The sequence below is a fragment of the Camelus bactrianus genome, chromosome 30, assembly GCF_048773025.1.
Source record: "Camelus bactrianus isolate YW-2024 breed Bactrian camel chromosome 30, ASM4877302v1, whole genome shotgun sequence".
Lineage (NCBI taxonomy): Eukaryota > Metazoa > Chordata > Mammalia > Artiodactyla > Camelidae > Camelus > Camelus bactrianus.
The window spans coordinates 20,191,502-20,215,961 of NC_133568.1; the positions used below are offsets into that span (position 1 = coordinate 20,191,502).

A 24,460-nucleotide genomic window follows, 5' to 3' on the forward strand; every position below is an offset into this window, starting at 1 on the left:
TTCCCTAGTACCTGGGAATTCATGTTCCTCAAAAGTTTTTGTTCTTCTGGCCACTTTATTTATAGTCTGAAGACTGAGCTAGCACATAGTTCTTTCCTATTGTCAGCAAGTTTTGGAGACGGATTTGGCTCTCTGATTTCCGGGGACACTAAAAATGATAAATGGACATTATTCCTGCTGTAAACACAAGCCTCTCGTTTATTCTGCTTCCTCATTCTTCCTGGTGTGATCTCTGCTGCTCATCCTTTTGTCACACCTGCTTTATTTGAATGTTTGTATATGTATTTGTTTGTTATCATACTCATAATGTACTTTTTGATGAAAATAAAGACAGGCTATTTTTTCAAAATTGTATATATACTATAACTAATTCAGCTGAATGGCTTTCATTTGCTCATTGATAATACCCCTTTCCCTTTAAAAAAAAATTCCCTTATGTTTCTAGAGAAGAAGCTTGAAATAATTGGCTAATAATTCCAGGCAAATGTTTTCCTCTATAACAGAAACTAAAGAGTCTTAGAGGCTAGGAATTTGTTTTGAGCCACCTATTTTCTCTCCTGTTCTTTCTTTTTTCCAAATGTAGTTTCAGATTGTATAGTTTTTGTAATTGGCTGTGTATGCTGAGAAGTGGCTGTTTTCTTTGGCCTAAACGTAGGAGTGGTCTCATTCATGTAGCAGGGAGCTTGTTGAGCACTTTGGCTGTTCCACATATTCCAGATACTCTGCTAGGCTTTGGTTCTGCATGTCCGGGAAGAGCCATACCTACTAGACTGTGTGTTTATTTTACTCTGGAATCCACAAGCCAAGGGATGTAGCTAATTGGAGGAACTCTAAAGCCCAGGGAAAAGTTCTAGGGCTCTCAGCCCCTTTAAAAATCAAGGCTTGCTTGTGAATAAATTATTTGGTTACCAAGGAATTAAATCAGTCTTAGATCTGAAAGACTTAATAAATAGCTTTTATCATAGCAAGCGCTGCAGAATCCATGTGAGTCAATTACAGCTATTTCCTTTTCATCATAGTTGTTTGGAAATGCTTTTTTATCCCTTGCTAAGTGTTTTGCTGCTCCTTATAGTGACAATCAGATAGTGATTTATGGCAGAGTAACCTCTCCCTCTAACTTTTCCCTTTTGGTGAAAAGCTGTTCTTTTTGGGGTTGGGAACAGAAAGGAAAGACACTGTGGAGTGCTAGATAAAATTAGAATACTATTTGTCTGTGTACAAATACCAAAGTTTTCACCTGAAAAATTGTATGTTTTTTCCTTTCATGTTTTAAATGTTTTCTTTTAATCGTTCTTTAAAAAGTAGTGACTTCACATGTCTTATTCAAACACGACTATTTATCATGTGAAACCTATTTCCATTGTGGGGAGTGGATGTGGGTTCACTTTTGCTAATAATATGGCTTATGTGCTGTTTTTTCTTTCACACGTTCTTAGGATGTCTAGAAAGGCTTCTCATTCCTCTAGGGAAAATATTCAGTAGTGGAAGTTTGCTTATTTTTGCTCATTTGGATTTATAGCTGACTTAGAATTGCTGGCTGGGAAAAATTGAAGAGGAATCAGGAGTCATAAAAAAAAAGTCATGCGTTTTGATTTAGCAGTTCACAGAATGAAAATGCAGAAACAGTCATCAATAATGAAAAAATGGGTAAATAAATGATAGTTATGGAGTATCTTGCAAGTCTTTTAGGTAGAAAGGCTGAGAACCTCAGAAAGTGTATGATACAATTTGAGGAGGCTAAAGCAGAATATAAAATGGTGTGCATGTTATGATTATAAGTATGTAAATGATTCACACATTTTTAAAAAAACTAAAAAAAAACCCAGAGTGTTTATAGTACTACCAAGAAAGTAGGATTATGTTTATTTTGTTGTTTTTTAAACTCCTATTTTTCTTTTAAAATTTTGATGATACAACTGTATTTAAAATAATAATTGGAAATAATTTAAGTGGAAACATAGTGAATTTTGTGTGTGGTTCTGAGAGGCTTAAAGTAAAGATATTGAAGTTTTCTATATGTAAATCATAGGAATGAGATAATTGTGGGAGGTTTTGTATTTTTTTTTAGATTTCTTATAAGTTAAGGGATAGTGATCTGTTTGGAGTGGGGAGTTTTAGACATTTGTACGAAATACTTTAAGGCTAGTTTTAAAATGTCTGAATCTAGACTCAACGTCTTTGATGTAATCAACCGTGTAGGGGAAAGGGTTGTTCAACTGAATGTTACCTACTTTGGTAGAGGGGAGTGGAAGACAAGGTTTTTAGGAAATTGTTTTGCTCGTGAAATCTTTTTGTTTATAGAAGTCAAATTATACATTATCAATATGTTTTATAAAGTGGAAAGTAAACTCTAACCCCGCCTCTGAGAGAGAATCACTATGGGAAAGAATTCTGAATCACATTGCATTTTACATGATTGAGTAGACATTGTTCTTACCTCGTCAAGTCGTCTTGGCTGAAGTCTGTTGTTCGCAGCAAAGGAAACTGAAATGTAGATTCTTGGGGGGGGGTGCTTTTTTGTCTTTTGTTTTACTGTGTCTTCGGAGAGAGGAACAGTGGTGTGGGTTATCCAAAAATTATTCATGCTTGATTTAAGATTTTTATTTTAGTATTTGCTTGTGTGTGTGTGCCTGGCTAGAACATCCCAGCACTCCTAATACACCGCATCTCCCAGTGGAAACTTGACTCAGCCGGAGCTGGAGCTGGAGCTGTCTGGCCTCATCATCCTGATTCCCACCCCCACAGCAGTATGTGTCACCTCCAACACAGGTCGCAGTTTGTATCTGCAGGAGGTAGCAAGTATGTTGTTTATTCTTTTGAGAGCAGTTGGAGTGAGTGGGGGTATACTGGACCGTAGGCATTCTGAGATTCAAGATTTAGTCATTCCTGAGTCCTCCAAAGCCTCATGATATATAGGAATTTGTGACTTTTCTGAGGCCCAAATTTGAATCAAGCCTGCCCTGAGGCGTGCTGCCCAGCTCTGTCATTTCAGCGAAGCTCAGCTGTTCTCCTAACAAATGGTGTTTCACGCTTTCAAGCTTGTGCCTTACCACACTGTTCTTTGTGGAGAAATGCCACAGAAATAAAGTCAGCCGGGAAAGCCGGTGATGAGAATTCTAAAGTCCACCAAAGTGAGGGGTTTTAGCCAGAAAATAGAAATTGTAGGTAATTTAAGAATGTTGTATGTGAGGGGGGAGGGTATAGCTCAAGTGGTAGAGTGCATGCGGTCCTGGGTTCAATCCCCAGTATCTCCTCCAATAATAAATAAACCTAATCCCCCCCCCCAAAAAAGATGATCTACCTCTCTAAATTTGAAATAAAATTTATTTAAAAAAAAAAGAATGTTGCATGTGGCAGAAGCTTAACCAACCTATGGACCTGAACAAATCTGCCATCCATTATAGTGGAAATGACAACAAAAAGTTAGTGAAGCTGTTTCAGTAATTGTTCTAGCCAAGGGGAAAAAAATTCTCATCAAGTGAGAAAAAAAAAAACCTCAAGAGAATGTTGGAAGGACTCTTCAGGTCTGGTCTGGTTGTAAGATGAGACTGCCGTTTCTGGGAAGTAACAGATGGTGAAGACATTGAACTGACAGGTGCAGGTTGATTTGATGAAATTTTTCAAATGTGATTTTTTGCCAGATATGAGGTTAATAAGGGGAGGCCACACCAGCTAGCCATATATTACTCCTAGAACTGAGCAGAAGCAGCTCATAGAGCAGGGGAGGGTTATAGCCTCTCTGAATGCAAAATTATAATGAAACCCACATTTGAAGAAAGTACTTTATCTAGATACATGTCCCAAGAAGAGACATGAGCATCAGATATTCAGACAACTAAGGAATAGTGGGTTTCAAATTGTGGTCCTCAGAACTGTGGCATCAACAAGATCGTGGGTCCCCACCCAGAGTAATTCTGGGTCCAGCTCCTGCAGTCTATTTACAGCAAGGTCTTCCCGGTGATTCTGGGGGCATGCTGAAATTTGGGGCCCTCCACTGTACCTTGTCTTCATGTAGCATTTCCTTTCACTATTTTAATTTAATATCATTTTCTGTGTATTACATACAATGTATAGTCATCTTTATTGCTTTGATTTTTAAAATTCATGGCTAATGTTACTATAGAGTTTGCTTTGTGAATTTTTTACAAAATTATTTTCACCCTGTGTTTACAGAACCTGAAAAGAGTGTGAAGGGGTAGCTCACATTTTCCAAGCACTATTAATGAATATTATAGTGGGAATTACAAGCGCTAGAGGTATTCAAGAGCTTAGAGATTAGAGAAGTGTTCAGGGCATGGCATTTCTCAGGGGAAAGGATCTACACTAATTTGGGAGATATAAATAAACCTAATCAAATTGAGTAGCTGTCAATAAGAAGCAAGATTTACTGGGCAGTTGACTTTATATCTTTTGATATGATGCATAAATTAACCCTCCCTGAATCTTTTTAGCACTTGGTTGTCATTTTCATTAGCTAAAAGCAACTAGTCTTCAATTGTTTCAGAGCTCCTGCCAGCGCACCTTGCTAGGCTTACTTAGCCTTTCAGCTCTGAGATGAAATTCCCAGGTGCCAATTCAGTGATCTGGTCTCTAGACCTTGTAATGGAGTCGTCTAAATCCTTCTGCCAGCTCTTGAAATGAGCCTAGGCAGGTAATTCAATTCAGTCTTTGTCCCTGCAGGTAGTCAAGAAGGATTTAAGGATTTATATGCAATAAGAAACATGCTTTAGAGTTTTATCAGCCTAAGCTCTAAAGGCAGAGAAGGTGAGGTGAGAATTGAATGTTTTCACTCATTCCTGACCATTTTCAGCTCCAGGGACATGGTAAATTCTTCCATTGACTTTTATGTAGTGATCAAGCTTTCTCAGTTTTTGGTGCCGTATTATCATGAATACTTTCATTCTCTAAGGTTTTGAAAACTGTGATTGCCTAACGGGCTGTTCTTACTCCTTTTTCACTATTTTAGGTTGCACTGGACCTGCACTAGGTTATATAAAGTCTTGTAAATATTTTTGTAGATTATTTTAGTGAAATGTAGGTTATTAATGTTTCACTATGTTCAGGTAAATAGAATTAAGTGAACATAGTAAAGTTGTATTAATTACTGCCCCAAAACTTAGTGGCTTAAAACACCACACATTTATGATCTCATAATTTCTCTGAGTCAGGAATTCTAGAATGGCTTAGCTGGGTAGTTCTGGCTGGAGATTGTCGTATAGTTTGCAGCCAAGATGTCCTAGAGGTGCAGTTCTCTGGGCTTGACAGGGACTGGAGGATCTGTTTCCAACATGGCTCAGTCACGTGGCTGCTGAAAAGAAGCCTCAGTTCCTTAATGGGTGTTGGCACAAAGTTTGTCCCTCACCTTGTGGGCCTTTTCATGGGGTTCCTAGAGTGTCCTCCTGACATGGCCACTGGCTTCCCTAGAGGAAGTGATCCTAGACAGAGTAAGGTGGAAGCTACTTGCCTTTTTTGACCTGGTTTCAGAAGTCACAAGCAGCTGTCAAGTCAGCCACATTCTATTTGTTAGAAGCGAGTCACTAAGTATAGTCCAAAGCAGAGGGAGTGGCATTAAGCTCCACCTGTGAAGGGAAGAATTTTTAAAAATTTGTGGACTTACTTTTTAACTACCACAGTGATAGACACTAGAACACATGTAGCAGACATGTAATTGGCATTAACCAAATTTGTACTTATTTCTATGTTGTCAGTAGTTTTCTAGTTAAAATAGGTGTTTCTGCTGCTGTATATGTTCCTGAAAATTCTCATGTTCTCCAAAACTGTAGATTAAAAATAAAAGTGTTTATGGGAAAACAGTGTTGGAGAGGGGCAGAACTCCAAGTCCAAGCATCCTTATAACTGAAATACTAACAAAAATAATAATGGATACCTCAGGAGATAACCTGGACAGCCTGGGCAGGTAGCTTGTTGTGGCTGGAAGTTGTTCACCTCTTAGGGGATATTGAAAATGCACAATAACAGAAGAGGAGAAATGCTGGCTTGTGGGCATTGAGACAGTGCATTTACTGTGGGCTTTTCCCTTTGCTTTAGAAAATTATAATTCCACTCCCAGTATTCTGGCTCCCCTTAACTAGAGTAAGTCCTTATGGACCAATACTCTCTGCATAGTATACTGTCTTCATTTCCCTATTTATGATCATATGTGATATTGGTATTAATGAAACATATATCGAAGCAGAGCAGACTGTAGTTAGTTTTTCTTAAATAAATACTTGTCTTCTAATCATGTTTATTTAGTAAAATTCCCTGCTGGTAGGTAAAACTGAAGTAGACTTCAGTTTCAAAAGTTCCTGGTCAAAATGCTAAGTTAGTGAGATCCCAAGCAGTGATATTTAACTGTATTCTTCCCTTCCACCCAGAAGTTGAACTTTTCTTATCTTGAGGAATAACATTTAAGTGTAGGCTTTAAACTACAGAAGAAAAGAGAAGTAGAAACAGAAAAGAAATGAGCAAAAACCCAGACTCTTATTTTTTTTTTTTAATGGAGAGATTTGTCTGATCATCACAATAATCTCTGTTCTTTGATCCAAACTGCTGTTTATACAGGGTTTGTTAACACAGTTTACTGGGTTTCATCCCCAGAGATGCCAATTCTCTAGTTCTAGAGTGGAGCCTGAGCATTTGCATTTCTAATAACTTTCCAGGTGATTCTGGTACTACTGGGACCATACTTTTAAAGCCACTGTGTCTGAAGCAGTTGTTAACAGTAATCTGTCCTCCTCCCACCTGAGTCAACAAAGAAGTCTGTTTTAGAAATCTCAGCCAGGACTTTTCTATTATAGTAGCTCCACCCATTTATCTTAGTTAGATCTGTTGGGGTGGGAGTTCTAATATTTGTGACAGAATAGAGAGATTAATGAACTATGCATTATTCTACTTACATTTGTTTTTGATTGTAGGTAGAATAGTGCTTAACCAGCAGTGAATCATTCAGAAGCCAGAACGTCTTAGACTAATGCTTACGGATGTGGAAGTCAAGAGGACCTCTGAGTGGAGGAGAAGACTTGCCACAAAGTTCAGTCCTTTACTTTGAAAAAGGGTAGAGAGCAAGCTTTAAGCCTGTTGTTCTAGGATTGAATGTAAAATAAGGAAGTAAAGTAGAAGTTGCTCATAAACTCATTACTGCCAATAACTGGAAAAGAACTGCTATGTTAATACTGAAGTTTGGAGCCTTTTTTTGGTCCAGGGCAGATAGCTCTTCCAGTCTACTGGCCCCACAGAGCTTCTCTGAATTTCTGAATAAAGTAAAATATTGATAACCCACTCTTTAAAGAGAAACTTTAATTATGTTAAACATACTTGTATAATCTATAACAATGAACAGTAGGTATTAGAAAGAGTTAAATTAAAATATATGGCACTTTGTTCCAAACAAGACGGAGTAACGGAGACCGTATTTACTCTTTAAAGAAGAAACGTCTGAAAATCAGATGAAATTCCTGAAACAGCCTTCAGACATTGCGCATCAGGCAGCACAGGACACAAGGCTCCACAACAAATGCGCTCCCTGAGAGAGGGAAAACAAGTTAAAACAGCCCTACGAATGTACCACTTTCCTGATGGCGGGGAAGAGTTCTGGGAAGAGGAACCCAGGCAGGGTCCAGTGTTGACCCTGGGTTCAGGAGACAGAGCTGGCAGTCTGTTGAGGCTAAGCAGCTTGAGTGTACAGAGTAGATCGCTGGAGAGAAAAGAGCCGCTCAGAGAGTCCTGGAGATAGATGTGCACAGTCATCACTGAGCCTTCATCTGCGTGCTGATCAGCACATGTATATGTGAAGAAACTATCCAACTCTGGGGGTTTAAAAAAAAAATACTGAAAAGGAGCAGAGGGAACAAACCTTGAAGCTCACCATGTTCCTATTAGCCAGAGTGGAAAATCTTATGAGCTAGAGTCTATCAGTTAAAGTATTGCTTGCTAACATCACTATTATAGCTCTAGACTTAAGGCCGCTCTGGTCTTACATGACAAATCTTAGAAAATAAGCCTTGTAAGAACTGAACTGTTTCCACCTAACTTAACTGTGTCCTAGAACAAAATTCCATAGTATTCAGAGAAATACTATAATGTCCAGCACTCAAAAATATGCAATGCATAATGACTAGCATCTAAACAAAAACTACCAGGTGTGCAAAGAAACAGGAAAATGTGACCCGTGAAGAGGAGAAAGCAAATTAAATTGACCCAGAAATGATATAGATGACAGAATTAATTGACAAAGACATTTAAGCAGCAATTATAATTATGTTCCATATATTCATGAAGGTAAAAGAAAGCATGTGCATGTTAAGGAGTGACATGGAAAAATACATATGTATGGGTGTATATATGTATGTGTGTGTGTACCTAGATTGAATTTATAGAGGTGAAAAGTGTGCTAGATGGAATTAACAGTAAGTTAAACACTGCAGAAGAAAAGATTAGTGAACCTATAACCACAATATACCTGAATTTGTGGAATGCAGCTAAAGCAGTGCATAGAAGGAAATTTATAGCACTTAAATGTAATGTCTATATTATGAAAAAAGCCTCAAATCAATGACCTCAGTTTCCATGTTAAGAAAATAAAAAAACAAAGTATAAATTAATCCCTACATTAGTAAGAGGAACAAGAATGGTAAGAACAGAAATAAATGGAACCAAAAACAGGAAAACTACAAAATGAACCCAAAAGCTGGTTCTTTGAGATGTTTAATAAAATTGGTAATCTGCTAACCAGACTGATCAAGAAAAGGTGGAAGAGTCAAGTTACCAATATCGGGAAGGAAAGAGGTGACATCATTACAAATTTTATAGATATTAAAAATGATAATAAGGAAATACTGTGAACAACTTTATGCCAACTGTATGACAATTTAAATGAAATAGATGAAGTTCTTAAATGTCAAAGTACCAAAGCTTAACCAAGAAGAATTAGATAATGGAACAGCAGAGCCCTAACTCTAGTAAAGAAATTGAAATGATAGTTAATCCCCCCTTCACCCTCACATACGCACACCCCCAAAAACAAACAGAAAAAACAGAACTCCAGGTCTAGAAGGCCTCACTGGAGAATTTGACCAAATGTTTAAGGATGAAATAATACCGATTCCACCTAAAGTCTTCCAGAAAAGTAAAAAAGAAAGATTACTTCAACTCAGTCTACGATGCCAGCATTACCCTAACACCGAAGCCAGAAAATAAACATTATAAAAAAAAGAAAAGATTAATCCAGAATCCCTCATGAACATAAATGTAACAGTTATTAACAAAGTTTTAGCAGATTGAATCCAACAATGTGTAATATTGATAATATATCATGACCAAGTGCAGTTTATCCTGGGAATATAAGATTAGTTCAGCATTTAAGTAATTGGATTTATCATGATCATCTCAATAGATGGCAGAAGAAGCATTTGATTAATTCTAACATCCCTTTCTTATTAAAAAAATTCAGCAAGTTAGAAATAGAAGGGAACTTACTCAACTTGATAAAAGGCATCTATGAAAATCATATATTTAGTATTATTTTTAATGGTGAAAAACTGAATGTTCCCCCCACTCCAAGATTAGGAAAAAAGAAAGGATGTCTGCTTTCACTAGTTACATTCAATATTGTATGAAAGATTCCAGCTAGTGCAGCGAGGCAAGAAAAAGAAATGAGAGGTACCAGATTGCAGTGGAAGAAGTAAAACTGTCGTTCTTCAGAGAGGAGGACTCATGCTCCCTGATTTCGAGACTAACCAGAAAGATTCAGCAATCAAAATAGTGTGATATTGGTTGAAGATAGACAAACAGATGAGTAGAGCAGGAATAACCAAGAAATGGACCAACCCAACTGTGGTCAAAAGAGTTTTGATACATATGGTAAAGCACTTCAGTAGAAATGGATAGTCTTTTTAACAAATGGTCCTGGAATAATTTACATAGCCATTTGTCAAAAAACAAAAAACAAAAACAAAAACCCCCTGAACCTCTGCTTATTTCTTGCTGTGAACAAAAATTAACTTGAAATTAATAATGGAACTAAATGTAAAAATGTAAAGTATAAAACTTCTAGAAGAAAACATGGGAGAAAAAACTTAGTGACATTGAGTTCGTCAAAAAGTTCTTAAATACAACATAAAAAGCACTGATTACAAAAGATAAATCAAATAATTGGACCTCAATAAAATAGAATCTTTTGCTTTCCCAAAGTACTGTCAAGAAAATGGAAAAACAAGCCAGAGTGGGAGAAGATATTTGCAAGTTATACATCTGACAAAGGACCAGTATTCAGAATATATAAGTTACTCAATCCAATTAAAATTGGACAAAAGATTAAATTAGTCACCTCAGCAGAGAAGGTATGTGAAATGCAGATAAGCTCTTGAGAAGATGATCAGCATCATTAGTTATTAGGGGAATGCAAATTTAATCTATAATGAGATGTTACTGTATATGCACCAGGACAGCTAAAATTGTTGACAAGGAGGTAGAGTAACTGGAACTCCCCTGCACTGATGCTGGGCATGTGAAATGGCACAGCCCAGCCATTCCAGTCCTAGGGGTTTATCCAAGATAAATAAAAACATATATCCACACAAGAACGTGTATACCAATGTTTTCAGTCAAAATAGGCAAAAAAATTGGCAACAATCCAAATGTCCCTCAGCAGATGAATCGTTTAACAAAATGTGGTATATTCATACAACGGAATACTAGTCAGCAATGAAAAATGAAGAACTCTTGACACACTCAACAAATAGACAAAAAGTGACAAAAAGCAGACCTACTGGTCTACTTGGCTGAGCATGGGAGGCCATAGGTGGGGGTGGGAGGGAGAGGGAGAGATCACACTGGGGACAAGGAAACTGTCAGTGATGATCAGTGTGCTCCTTTTCTAGCGATGGTTTTACGGGTGTCTATGGGTCAAATTTGACCAAATTGCTATGTGTCAAATGAGGAAGAGAGAGAAAGTATGTTTTAAATCACTTTCTGTTGTGGTCAGGTTTCTATCTCAGTTGGAAATACTTGCTTTTGCTGTCCATCTTTCCTCTTAGGTAACATAAGAAATGCCTTAAACCTGTAGGAAATTAGAGTAACATTTCTAAAATAAAAGTTATAACAATGGCTCCAACTTTAAACTGGCAGGTGTCGATTCCTTGTGTGATGTTAATATTTATTAGAGCATAGGACAATTGGAATGCCTCTGAATTGAGAAGTTTCAGAATCAGCAGAGAGAGCTAAAATAATTCTTTATCTCATAGAATAAGTCTGACACAAAGGAGCGTGCACTGGGGTGACTGCCAAGGTGTGGATCACTTATTCATCTCCATATTCCCCAGAGCTGAGTCCTGAGGGTGCGTCTGATCTGGAATACGCAGGGCGCCTAGGGACGACGCAGACAACAGGATATTTTAATTCACTCAGAACAAGGCAAGAGGGATTTGATTCAGACTGGGATGTTTAGGGCTTTCCAAGGACAGACTGATTTTATCATTGGGTTCCAGGACTATTCAGGCCCCCTGAGAAGTTTTCTGACTAGGGAGTAAAAAGCCAGTCTCTGTTGATGTCTTCATACTCTTCTCATTTATATCCCTAAATAAATCTCAGCCTTAGTCCTCTCTGTCTGGTGATGTGCTCTGGGGCTTCTCTAGGATTTTTGTGGAGTTGGAGAATTGAAGGACTATTCTTTTGTACCCCTGTTGTCTTTTTCGTCAGTCTCTAATTACTCACAGATCTACATAAATGTGACAGGTTAACAAGCATCCTTGAAGCCACTCTCTGATGTGGCTGAATAAAATGCCTGCTTTGCATTCATTTTGTACATGTGTGTATGTGTGTAAGTAGATCAGATTCCTTGTTAGAGAATGCTAGTGTATTAAAGTCATGGAAACGGATTTTGGAAATCCACGTGCCTGTTGTTCCTGATTTTAATTCTTGTACTTACCTTTCAGTTTTCTTCTGAATCTCCTCTTCCTCCCTATAGGAAGAGAGTCTCTAATGTAGGAAGGAGCTCTTAGACTGGGAGCCCAGGCATCTTTCTCTCTGGGTGTACATGAATTTGTGCAGAATGGGACAAGTGAATGACTATGGTCTAATCCATCACTGGCAGCCTTTGACAAGTCACATCTATTGTGAAGTCTTCTGGGCTTCCTACCCCATTGTGGGAGTGTTAGCACTTGGTGGACAAACAGTTCAGCAGAGTTCTCCACCGAGAGTGCTAGCTGTGTAGTTGTCTGCTGGGCCCAAGTTCAAAAAGCTGAACCACTATTACACTTCTTTCTGGCCCAGCCCCAGCAAATGTATGTAGTGTGCAGTATTTACTTTATAAAATATTCTGATACACTGGGAGAAAGAGGAAGTGAAATTCAAACCTGCTGGTTTTGTTATTTGCAAACATTTCTGCCCTAAACTATGTATTGGGAGGGTTCAGTCTTTGGATCTTCTTAAGACCTATTTTTGGTGCCGCTGCTCTTCCTGTTTCCTTCTCCAATAGGTAATTGACATCTACCAAAGCTATTTGGCACTTACATTAATTTTTAATATTCGTAAGAATATAATTTCTCTTGAGTCTGTTTCTTCTGCTAGCCCTTGGCAGCTAGGCAAACTTCCAAATAAGTATAACACATCTGGCTTGGGACCTATTTGAGGACATGTGTCCCTCATTAATTTATTTCTGAGCATGGACGTCAGTTCTCTTTGATAAATATTCAGTGCGTGAAACTGGGAAGTATTTTCCTTTTTGTGTGTGCAGCTCCATCGCATGTGGACCACAGTAGTTCTCCCGTTCAGTTAATGGGAACTTGTCTGAATGTCATTCTGTCACATTCAGTTTCCAACACGGAAATGAGGACTTGTCAGATCTTTCTCCTCTCTCTTTGTATCTGAGCCTTAGTGCATCTTTCTCTGTTTCTGTGTTCCTTCTGCGAGTTGCAAGCATTACATCCTTCATAGATTGATGTCAGGTTTATCTTTGAGGACTTAGCCTATGTTGGTAGAGTAGTATTTTCTTACTAAAAAAGTCATTCATTTTTAATTGCCTCCTTAATAGTAAATCTATAGTGAATATCTGTAAGAGGAAGTATATTAGCAGCTAATTCCATTAAAACTGGTTAGGTTCATTAAATATTAGATCTTGAATGTTATCTTCCTATTTGTCTATATTTTCTTAGTATACTGAAATTAAGTCTAGCATTTATGAAAATCTTAAAGTCATCTCTTTTTTAAATGTAAAATTAAATCATGAAGGATGTAGCAGAAAATAAAACTTGGATTTTTAACAGAGAAGTTAAAAATGGCTTTTCCCTAGGGTTTTAAGGAAAACGCTCTTCTTAATATTAAAAGGTACAAATGGAGTAGATGTGGTAGTTCTGATAATAATTGCATTACTGTATGTTTCAGATTCTCTCAATTATAAATTAGACTGTTTCCCTATAGTTATTCTCTTTTGCGTAAGTAATTTATCTGGTAGGCTGGTGAGTAGCAAAAAGCTCATTTCTTTTAGACTAAAATGTTTACTTGTGTTTGTTGCAGGAAAACCTCACAGCACCGGTAGCTCTGAACGGATTCAGCTCTCAGGAATGTATAATGTCCGTAAAGGCAAAATGCAGTTGCCAGTGAGCCGATGGACCAGACGCCAAGTCATCCTGTGTGGGACCTGCCTAATAGTCTCGTCTGTGAAAGACAGCTTGGCCGGAAAGATGCATGTCCTGCCACTGATTGGTGGGAAAGTAAGTTTAACACAAACCAAAGATTAAAAGATTTTCTGGGGTCTTTAAGGAGCTGACTTTGAGCCATTTCTGTAGTAAGGGGTGGATGGTTTTTGACTCGTCTGAGGCCTTACTCAGTTCCTGTTGTGCCTCCGCCAGTGGGGCATTTTTGGTTGGCAGAGTTTTGGAAAATAACAGTGCCATTGGATCACGTGAGGCCCTGGTTATATTCACTTCATTAGCACATGCATCTTACCTATGGGACTGAAAATAGAGCAGCTATAACTTCACTGTTGTATTTCAGACTGGAGATGATAAATTATTATTTATGAGAAGACATATTTTGGTATCATGAGCATGTGTTTTGTAGTGTAGTAGAATGACTTTAGGATCATTCAGGCATGCTTATCAAAGGTTGGACTCTCTGGCAGGAGCCTCGGATCCCACTTTGCCTTACCTCTCTGTTTATTTGTGTTTAGTGACCAGTGGGTTTAGCACTTTCAGTCTATCACTACGACTAGTCATGAGTTTTGAACCTGAAATGCTACTCATTTCGGAGAAAACACTGGCTGCTTTCTTTTGGGCTTGTTAACTGTTTTATTCCTGTCATTTATAAGGTAGAACCAAATTGCTTAGGAAAATATTACATTCTTTCCTTTGCCAGATTTACTTATAAACTCCAAGCATTGGTAGGGATATCATTACCATAATTATATGCCAGTATTCCCTGATTTTTAAATGATAGGATAATCTGTTAATAATGGAGAAGGCAGTTTTGGATGAAGAAATGGATTTATGGAAATCAGGGGCATATTAAAAATGTTTTTGTTTATCATTTTTCCACCTGAATAGGCGAGGGAAAGGAGACAAAGCATGGAAAATAGAGAGAGAGGAAAAATAAGAAACCCACTTTTGTTAAAATGAACTTTTTGTTTTTAGTCATTTCTTTTTTTGTCCCTTTTAATCTGAAACAGTTCTCAGCTTTTTTTTTTTTTTTCATTCATGACCTTGACATTTTGAAGCATTTAGACCAGTTGTTTGGTGATTGTCCCTCAATTTGCATTTATTTTTCTGGGGAATCTGTATTTTTAACATCTCCCTCCGCCTTGAGCACTTTAAGAGGATTGGGCAGCCCTAAGATGCAAATACACGGAACTCTGACGTCTCAATAATGCCGATGCTCAAAGGACTTTTTAAAAAATAGCTTCGTGGGATACCAGATTTAGCTCCTTAGTGGGTTTTAGAGTTTAGGACTTTTTTTTCAACTTTTTTTATTGAGTTATAGTCATTTTACAATGTTGTGTCAAATTCCAGTGTAGAGCACAATTTTTCAGTTATACATGAACATGCGTATATTCATTGTCACATTTTTTTTTCGCTGTGAGCTACCACAAGATTTTGTATATATTTCCCTGTGCTATACAGTATACTGTACTATGCAGTATACTGGCAAATATTTGATCTGTTGGTTCTAGGGATTAGAAATGAAAGAGTTAAGAAAGACCAGATGTGTACAGCAATAAATGGTTTTGTTGTTCACCTGCTATGTAGCAAGTTCATTCTTTATTCATAAAATAAAGTTTAAACTAGTCTTTCCTTATGAGTAAACAGCCCATGTCAGTTTTTTCCCTTCTACTATTATATATTCTAGTCTTAAGACTAATACTTCAGTGTTTAAGAAAACAGATTTTGTCTAGTCTGCAAAGTATCTTTAGATCTATTTCAGTCATTCATTTTGAAACTGTGGCTTCTTAACTTTTATCTAAGCATTGAAAAATTAGTGATAGTTTATTACTGAAGATCTTATCCTTTGGATGGATTACTGAAAACTTAGTCATCATTGTTACTCCCGTAAGTCATCATTAAAAATGTGCATTTAATATTTGATGCCCTGTTAGATCAACAGTCTGTTTCTTCTCTATGATGTTGGGCATTTGCATAGGCAAATTTAATATTTCTATTAAATATTAATATTTAATTAATATTTCTTCCCTCTGTGGGGAAGCCACCTTGCTTGACGATTCAGAAATACCAGGATGGGTAAGTCACCATCCCTGCATTTGAATAGCTTGTAATTTACTATCTGGAGATGAAGGATGGACACAGTAGTATCTGGTCTATGAGAGGTGTAGAAAGCAGTGTGGGAGATAAGTGCAAGGGCAGATTACATTTTGTTGGGGGGATCAGGGTTTTGTGATGAATCTTGGAGGAACTTGAAGGGTGAAAATTCTCTTGACATATGAAGGAGATGGTTGGAAAGATTATTGTGCTCAGAGAAGCAGAGGCAGGAAAGCAGTGGAATGTTCAGATCAGGTCAGGAGATCCAGTTGTAATTAGCATTTTCATTTAGTGCTGGAGATTTGTTCTGTTTCCCAGGCCTGTTATTGGATGTACTTTTACCATTGAGTGCACTGAAAGTTAATAGCTTCCTTTTCTCACAGATAAACCTTGTAAAACCTGTTCTGTGCTACGCCTTTAAAAATAACTGAGTATGTTGAAAAATCGAGTCTTTTAAAATCTGTTAAAAATCAGGAAAACAGAATTCACTCTTTGCAATCTGAGTTTTCATTAATGTTTGTTTCTTTTCTTACTCAGTTTTGTTGTTAAAGGAAAAATGGAGAGTAAATGGAAGAGGTTTTTTTTTTTCCAATTTATATTAAAAAAGAGCTAAATATGAAGTGTGAGATAGATGGGTCATGACCTAGCTGTAATTACTGTGATAATCAAATTTGACACACCACTTGAGCATGATCATTAGTTTATATTTTCAAATGTAGAATTCCAAGTGTGAAGTTAAGTAAAGCTTTATTAAAGTTTAATTGTTGAAAAAAATCTAATAAATAAGTTTTCATTCATTGTGCAATTATTATATTTAATTTGTTCTTTAAAATGTAGCATAAAATTTTAGATAACTTTATTTTACTTTATATAATATTTTACTTACTATTAGATAACTTATATTTTACTTTATAAAAATATTTTACTGACTATTAAGTCACGAAGCGTAATAATCTGAGTAACTGTTTACTTACTACTCAATTTAGGAATCACAGCTATGTCAGTATCAGTGTTTCTACCTGAGTTCTCTTCACATCTGTCCCATTGCCTCCTCCTGTTCCAGAGGGATCCACTGTCCCAGCATATGTATTCATCATTTTCTTACTTTTTTGAAATAAATTTTATCATATAACTATGTTTTGCTTGTTTTTGATCTGAATAAAAGTGATAATGCCCAGTGTGTGGTTTTCTGTGACTGAATTTTTCCACTCAGTATTATGTTTCGTAATAAGATTTTGTTACTTGCTATATGTGGTTTTCATATTTGTATACTGTTCCACTCTGGAAATGTTCCACATCTCCATAATTTCCTAAGTAATCTTCTTGTTGATGGACATTTGGGTTGTTTGTAGGTTTTTGTTGTAAGTGATGCCACTGAGATAGTCTTATTTTGATATGCTTCCTGGTATACAAGTGGTTTTTCTAGAGCAGGATTTCTCAACTTCTGTTGCTGTGTCTGAAGGGGACATTTGCTAATATTAGCAAATGTTTTGATTGTCAGGTGATTGGATAGTCAGTTGATGTAAGCTAAGTTATGTTGTGGTAACAAAACCCCCCACATCTCAGTGACTTATGAGAACAATGTATTTCTCACTCACACTGTTTGTCCAGTATGAGTTTGTGGAGATTTCTTTTTTCAAGTAATTATGTGGGGACCCAGCCTGATGGAGGTTCTGCTCTCTTAAATAATTATAATATTTGTAACATGTGGCTTCCTTGGCTGCATAGGCAGGGGAAGAGGTAACTGGAGGGTCATTAACTGGCTTTTGTGTATTTGATTGTAGAAGTGACACACTCCTCTTCTGCCTGTGGCTCCTTGGCCAGAATTAGTCACGACTCCACCTTAACTGCAAAGGTTCTAGATAGTGTGTTTGGTTAATACTAATATCTTTTACTGCAAGGGGACACTGTTGACATTTACAGGGCTGGGGCTCAGAGAGTAAAATGTCATGCAGAGTATAAGTCCTGCACAATGTATACAAAGAACTATTCAATCTAAAATTTCTATAATGACCTCCTTGAGAAGTACTGCTCTTAGGGACATACTCAAGAGTGCAGTCACTGGGCTGTAGGGCATATGTGCACCTTGACTTTTACAAGATGATGTCAAACTGTTATCTAAGGTTGTTGCACCATTTCATAGTCATGTCAGTGTACAAGTATGCCCATTTCTCTGCATCTTAACCAAACTTTTCTGAGGTATAATAGATATACAACAAACTGCACATTTTGATAACAATTTTATGGCTGTATTATATTCCCAAGAATACAGTTTGATAGATATATACACCTATGAATATCCATCACCACACTCAAGGTAGTGATCATATCATCGCCAAAAGTTCCCTTGTGCTCCTTTGTTTCCTTTCTGTCCCTGCTTTTCCACTCCCTCCTTCCCATTCCCAAAAAACACTGCCTGATTTCTGTCAATATAGATTAAATAGCATTTTTTTTAAATCGTATTTTCTCTTTGGTGTATAGAAATGTGGTTGATTTTTGAGTGTTGATCTTATATCTGGCCATCTTGCTAAATTTTCTTATGCATTCTAATATAATGTCTAGATTTTTTGGAGTTTGCTGTGTAGCTAATCATCTCATATTCAAATAATGACAACTTCTTTTCTTTCTTAATACATTTGTTTGTCTTATGGTAATGGCCAGGATTGTGGTACAGTATTGAATAGGAAAAGTAGATACTTGTCTTACCAGTGGTCTTAAAGAGAGTGGTATCATTAACGTTGATGTTTGCCTTAGATGTTCAATAAATATCCTTTGTTGGTTTAAGTGAGTTATTTGTGTTCTTAGTTTGCTAAAGAGGTTTGATTTTGTTTTTGTTTTTGTTTTATCATGAATGGATGGTGAGTATTATCAAATGCTTTTTCTGCCACTGTGGGGAAGATCATATGGTTTTCTTTAATCTGTTAATGTGTGTGTTCATGACTAAGGTTGGCCTGTAGTTTCCTTTCTCTTAGTGTTCTGATCTGTTTTTGGTTATAGTATCCTCATAGAATAGGTTGGGGTGTTTTTCTTCTTTTTTACTTTGGTGGATGAGTTTGCACAAGTTTGGAATGATCTATTTCTTAGAATTGGTAAAACTCATCTATAAAATGATATGGGCCTGATATTTTCTTGATAATTAAAAAAAATTCATTCAACTTTTTAAACGGTAATAGGACTATTTAGGCCTTCTTTTTTTTCCCCCCCTTGTTTTGGTGTTGGTAAAATATATTTTTCTAAAAATTTACCACAAATTGTTTATAACAATCTTTTTAAAATCCTGCTTAATCTATGGTATCTCCCTTCTCATTGTTAATATTATTTATATCTTCTATGTTATTTATACCTTATATCAACTGTATCTTCAGCTGATATCATTGATCAATATCATTTGATACTCAGTTTTGTTAGCCTTTTCAAAGAATCAGTGTTTTGCTTTGTTAATGTTTTCTGTTGTGTATTTGGTTTTCATGTCATTAGTTTCTGCTTTTTATTATCACCTTCATTTTACTTTTTCACTCAGTTTTTGTTTTTAATATTTCTTTCCCTAAGTTCTTGAGATACATGCCAATCAAATTAATTTTCTACCTTTTCTGAGTACTTAAAATCATAAATTTCCCTCTATGTACCTGTTTTTGTTGCATTCCATACATTTCGATATGTAGTATTTTTTAGTGGTTTAGTTCCAAGAATTTCTAAATTTTGATTACAATTTATTTTTTTATCTGTGAGTTGTTTAGAAGTGTATTATTAACTTTCTAAACATATGCAGATTTTTAATTGATTTACTTATTATGGTTTTTTTTAAGATTGAATTTTTTATTCTTTGTCTTATTATCCAAACTATTCATCTGGGATTAAAAAGTTCTAGTCTTTTTTAATGAAATTTGATATTTTTCTCTAAACTCTTTTCTACAGGGTATCCCATATTTTCTTTCTTTCTTTCTTTCTTTTTTTAATTATTGATTTTTAACTTAATTTTATTTTGGTCCCAGAACATAGTTTGTGTGATACTGATTTTTTGAAGTTTTTTACACTTTCTTTGTGAAGTGGGCATTTTTGTAAATGAAATACAGGAAACATTCAGCCTGTGAAACATGTGAGTTTGTGTAATGTCATGTTGCTTTATTGTTTGGAGTTTTTCTCCTTCTGAAGAATTTACTGGGAGTGGAAATTTAATTTGACTGTATCACTGCATTACTAGGACTTGAAATTTCTCGTGGTGGGGTTTTATTTCAGGCTAATCTCAATTTTACAATAAAGTTTTTAAAAAACTTATTTTACATACTTGAAGTCCTCTTTAAAAAAAAAAGACTGTAATTCAGAGTAATACAAAAGTCCCCTAAGTAAAAATTCACCTAAAGTAGAATTCTTAAGTAAAATGTTAAGTAAAAAAAAGACTCCTACGAGGAAGTAAAAACCCCAGCACCCTATCGGAAGGGTACAGAAGGATAAGAAACGGAGTCTGTTCCCATTTTAAACAGGAAAAAGATAATTTCACTATTGTGGGGAAATCTGATGAGGGTAAAACGCCCCCCTTTTTGGTTCCTTGTAATTCACATTGGTTGGTCAGACTCAGGAGCTTACATGTTTTAAGTAACAAGAGGAACACACGCAGGAATAGATGCAAATCTGAGCAGGCTCACTGATCTAAGGTAAAGCTAACAAGCTATGCAAATGTTCTGCTTTCTGACTTGTTTTTGTCGCTCCTTGTTTATTTTTATAGGTAGAAGAAGTGAAAAAGCACCAGCACTGTTTAGCATTTAGCTCCTCTGGACCCCAAAGCCAGACTTACTACATTTGTTTTGATACGTTCACAGAGTATTTAAGATGGCTTCGACAAGTCTCCAAGGTAAGCACTTAACAAGAATTCTGTTTAGCTTCTGGCTGGCTAAAGAGTTGCTTTCTGCTTTACAAAATACAGTTATACACTCAATTTTTTTTTTTTTTTCAGATACTGCCAGTAGCTAGCAACTTTTAGTTTTTTAAAAGCTCATTTTGGTGGAAAGTAGCTTTTTTAAAATTGTATTTTATTTGCCAGTTTTGTTTGTACTTAAAAAATTCAGTGTGTAGACTGGCATTATTGTCTTAATATTATAGGGAAGGAACATGAGACTGAGGATATCTAAGGGACTGGCCCAGGGAAAGACAATTACAAAACCACAAAATACCTAGAGAATTGTTAGAAATTTCCCCTTTTCCTCTGACCATTTTTTCTTACAAGCAGTCTAGTATATCATCTCTTTTTTCACCTTTTCAACTTCTGCCTCTTGAATTATTTAATTTCTTTTTTCATCTCAGTTATTTTTACCATTTTATAGACCTCTGATTAAATAAGATTACCATGACCAAAGAAACAAAATACCTCTGTGTGTGTGTGTGTGTGTGTGTGTGTGTGTGTTCTGGAAACTAGGATAATGTGATAAATAAGATAAAGAAATGCTGGTATTTTAAGTGCTGTGTGTGAGGATGTTTCTACATCACATTTGTGGAATTACGTACAGTGGGTTGGATGGCAGTACTTTGTGCCTTGCTTTTGGGTGTGTTTATGTAATGATGAAACCTCTCTGGGGTGCAGAAGCCTTACAGTTGAATTTGCTTTCATATTTTTGAATTTATAATCCAGTTTGTTGTCCAAGTTCAGTGTGAATCAGACTACTGCATGATGTAATTATTTGTCAAGTGAGTGAAAAGGAATGACTCTGTAGAACAGTTAACAAAAAATTAGAGAATAATGTCTAGAAAGTCTTTTTGAAATACTGATCACATTTGAATTATCAGGGAAAAACTGCGTTCTGTGATGATTTTAGGAACACTTAGGAACGTTAGTTTCTCTTTTTAGAGAAGAAGCAATGGACAGAGTTTAGGTTAATAAGACTAACCTAGCAGGCAAATGGAAGTTCTAAATCTATAGGCCAGTACCCCTACTAGGGAAAGTGGGAAGGATGACACTTGTCCTTCAGACTTGCACGTAGAATTAACATGATATTGGAGGCAACAAGTACGTCTGCCTAGTTTTCAAATTACATTGTGGTTGCAAATGTGAGGAAACAAATATTAAATAAAAATAATACTGTGCTTTTACCATTAAGTGGTTGTATGGGATCAAAGCAATAAGTCAATGGCCCACACTCTGTTCAGAATAAAATGCCAAACTATGGTCAAAGTGCATTTTAAATTTCTTTCTATATGGAGATGTTGGGGTTTTTTTAAGTAAATTTTTTGTTTTGGAATAATCTTCTATTTATAGAAAAATTGCAAAGACAATGTGGATTGTTTCCATATACCTCTCACCTGACTTCCCAGTCATCTTATATTACCATGATACACTTGTCAAAATGAGAAACCAACGTTAGTACATTACTCTGACCAAACTCCATAATTTATTTGGGTTTCACTAGTTTTTCCATTAATGTCCTCTTTCTGTCCCAGGGTCTTAATACAGGGTAGCACAGTGTATTTGGTTTCTCATTTTTCTCCCCTGATCTGTGATAGCGTTTTAGTCTTTCCTTTCATAGCCTTGACAGTTGAGGGGAAGTACTGGTCAGGTATTTTATACTATGTCCTACATGGAGATGTTTTGATCTTTTATGCCAAATGCAGTGTAATAGCTGCTTTATATTGCTTTTGGAACGAGTCAGAGTTATAAATTCTTAGACAAACATGGATAAAGATGTAAATAAAAATATATGTAACTTATCAAGTGTACCAGTGACAGGTTATTTTGATTGAAACAATAACAAAAAGATTAATAGGTATTGACTTTAACAGTCTTGTATATTAAACAGCCACACAATTGATAAGTCACTGTTCTAAAGCCGGCAAGCATTTATTAAGCACCGTTTGGGTGCCAGGTGCATGTTTTATGCACTGGGATACAGCAAAGAAGAAGTCCAGTTTTCCTCTCTGGGTGGGGCTTACACTGGGGATGATAAGTAAACAGAGAAGAAAGAAAATACCCGATCATGCTGTGATACAGAAGTGATACGAAAGAGAATGATGGGGAGGGCTGACTCTGAGGAGGAGACCTTTAAACGGATACTTCAGTAAAAGAAGTATTTGATTATTTGAGGACCTGGTGGGAGGAGCTTTCCAGATAGTGGGAGAAGGGGATGTGAGAGCCTAAGACTGGAATGAGGGGTGTGGAGTCAGAGAAGACAGGGGTCTTATGTTATAGGATAGGATAAGGAGTCTGGATTTTGTTATTGGCATAATGGCGAGGCGTTAAAGAATTCTCTTCCAGAAAGTTGCATGATCTCACATTGGCTGTTGTGTAGAGAATGGATTGTAAGTGGGGGAGGGTTTAGCTCAGCGGTAAAGCACATGCTTAGCATGCATTAAGTCCTGGGTTCAATCTCCAACACCTCTATTTAAACAAACAAACAAATAAATAAATAAGAGGGAAAGAGGATGAATGGACTGTGGAGGGCAAGAATGGAAGCAGAGGGGGCCTGTCAAGAGGCTCTCGTAGTATATCGGCAGCAAGAGGTGAAGGTGGAAATGGAGAGAAGTGAATAGATGTGTTTTGGGACGTGTTTTGGAAGTCGAGTGATAGGTTTACTGTTAAATCACATATACAGCGTGAGGAAAGGGGAGAAGTAAAGAATGGCTTCTAGGTTCTTTGAGTTACTGGGTAGATTGTAGCCTCAGTCAGAAACCATAGCATGAATTAGACTCTTTATATTTGCGCCTTTAAAACTATGGCAAGATACAGTTCTTAACTTCAAAGAGCTTCTGTTCCAAGAGAGACAGAAGAGAGAGAAAGTGCAAGAGGAAGATTATAAAATATCTCTTGTGTGATATTGTGTAAAAAATGTTGATTTCTGACTTGTTGCAGGTGTTTATAAATGTCAAGTGTTCTTTCCTGTTGCTGGTTGGTTGGCTGATATGCCATGTCTGTGGTCTAATAGGATGCTGTATGTGTAAGAAGACTCTCATTCTGATTATCCAAACTGTGAGCTGATTTAGACATCAGACCTCTCAAAAGGAGGAGGTGAAGATGCAGGAAGAATTGTGACACAGGAGCACATGGTGGTGGCAGGATGAGGGAGAGGAATGTTGGTGCGAGTTTCCCTTTTCCCTGATTATTGTATCACCATTAGGAACCATTTGATGTGTATGTGTTGACGTGTAATGTAACTGCAGAAGATAATGATCTACACACATGTGCATGCACAAGGTTGCAGCTTATATTTCACACTTACAGGTGTAGGGGAGTGTTTCCAAGAGGGAGGAAGGACTTTGAGTTAATTACCTTAGATTACTAGCATTAACAAGTACTCAACTAGTAGTTAAGTGATAATAACTGAATGAATTTGAATTAGAACCTTAACAACCCTTTTCCCTTCAGGAAGGATCTGGATGTTTGGAGAAGCCAAATGGTGTGGGAGTAGAGTTTGAGCTTTCAAGTGAGGCATACGTGTCTTCTGCCATTCACTGGTCGAATGGCTGTTATCTAAGTTTCTAAATTTTAAGCTTTTTAGTTAGATAAAGGGAACAAAAATAGTACTTACGTCTTAGCGCTTATATGAAATACGCGTATGTAACAGACATACACTGGCACGTAGCAAGTGTGTGTGTGTGTGTGTGTGTGTGTGTGTGTGTGTGTGTGTACATGAGACTAACTAAATAAATACATAAATAAAAAAAATAATTTTATGACCACATCCCTGCCATCATCACTGATTGGCCAGACAATATTTTTTAAAAAGTATTAT

The 24,460-nt window shown here is 36.6% G+C and overlaps 1 protein-coding gene across 1 annotated transcript in view; it reads left to right on the top strand.

Moving 5' to 3' along the window:
* The window catches only part of PHLPP1 (PH domain and leucine rich repeat protein phosphatase 1), a 186,471-nt gene that overhangs the window by 78,350 nt on the left and 83,661 nt on the right, over positions 1-24,460 (top strand). The window contains exons 2-3 of the mRNA XM_074355429.1: positions 13,513-13,709; positions 20,470-20,595. Of these exons, the coding sequence (XP_074211530.1) occupies positions 13,513-13,709; positions 20,470-20,595 (323 nt within the window). The remainder of the gene's footprint in view (positions 1-13,512; positions 13,710-20,469; positions 20,596-24,460) is intronic.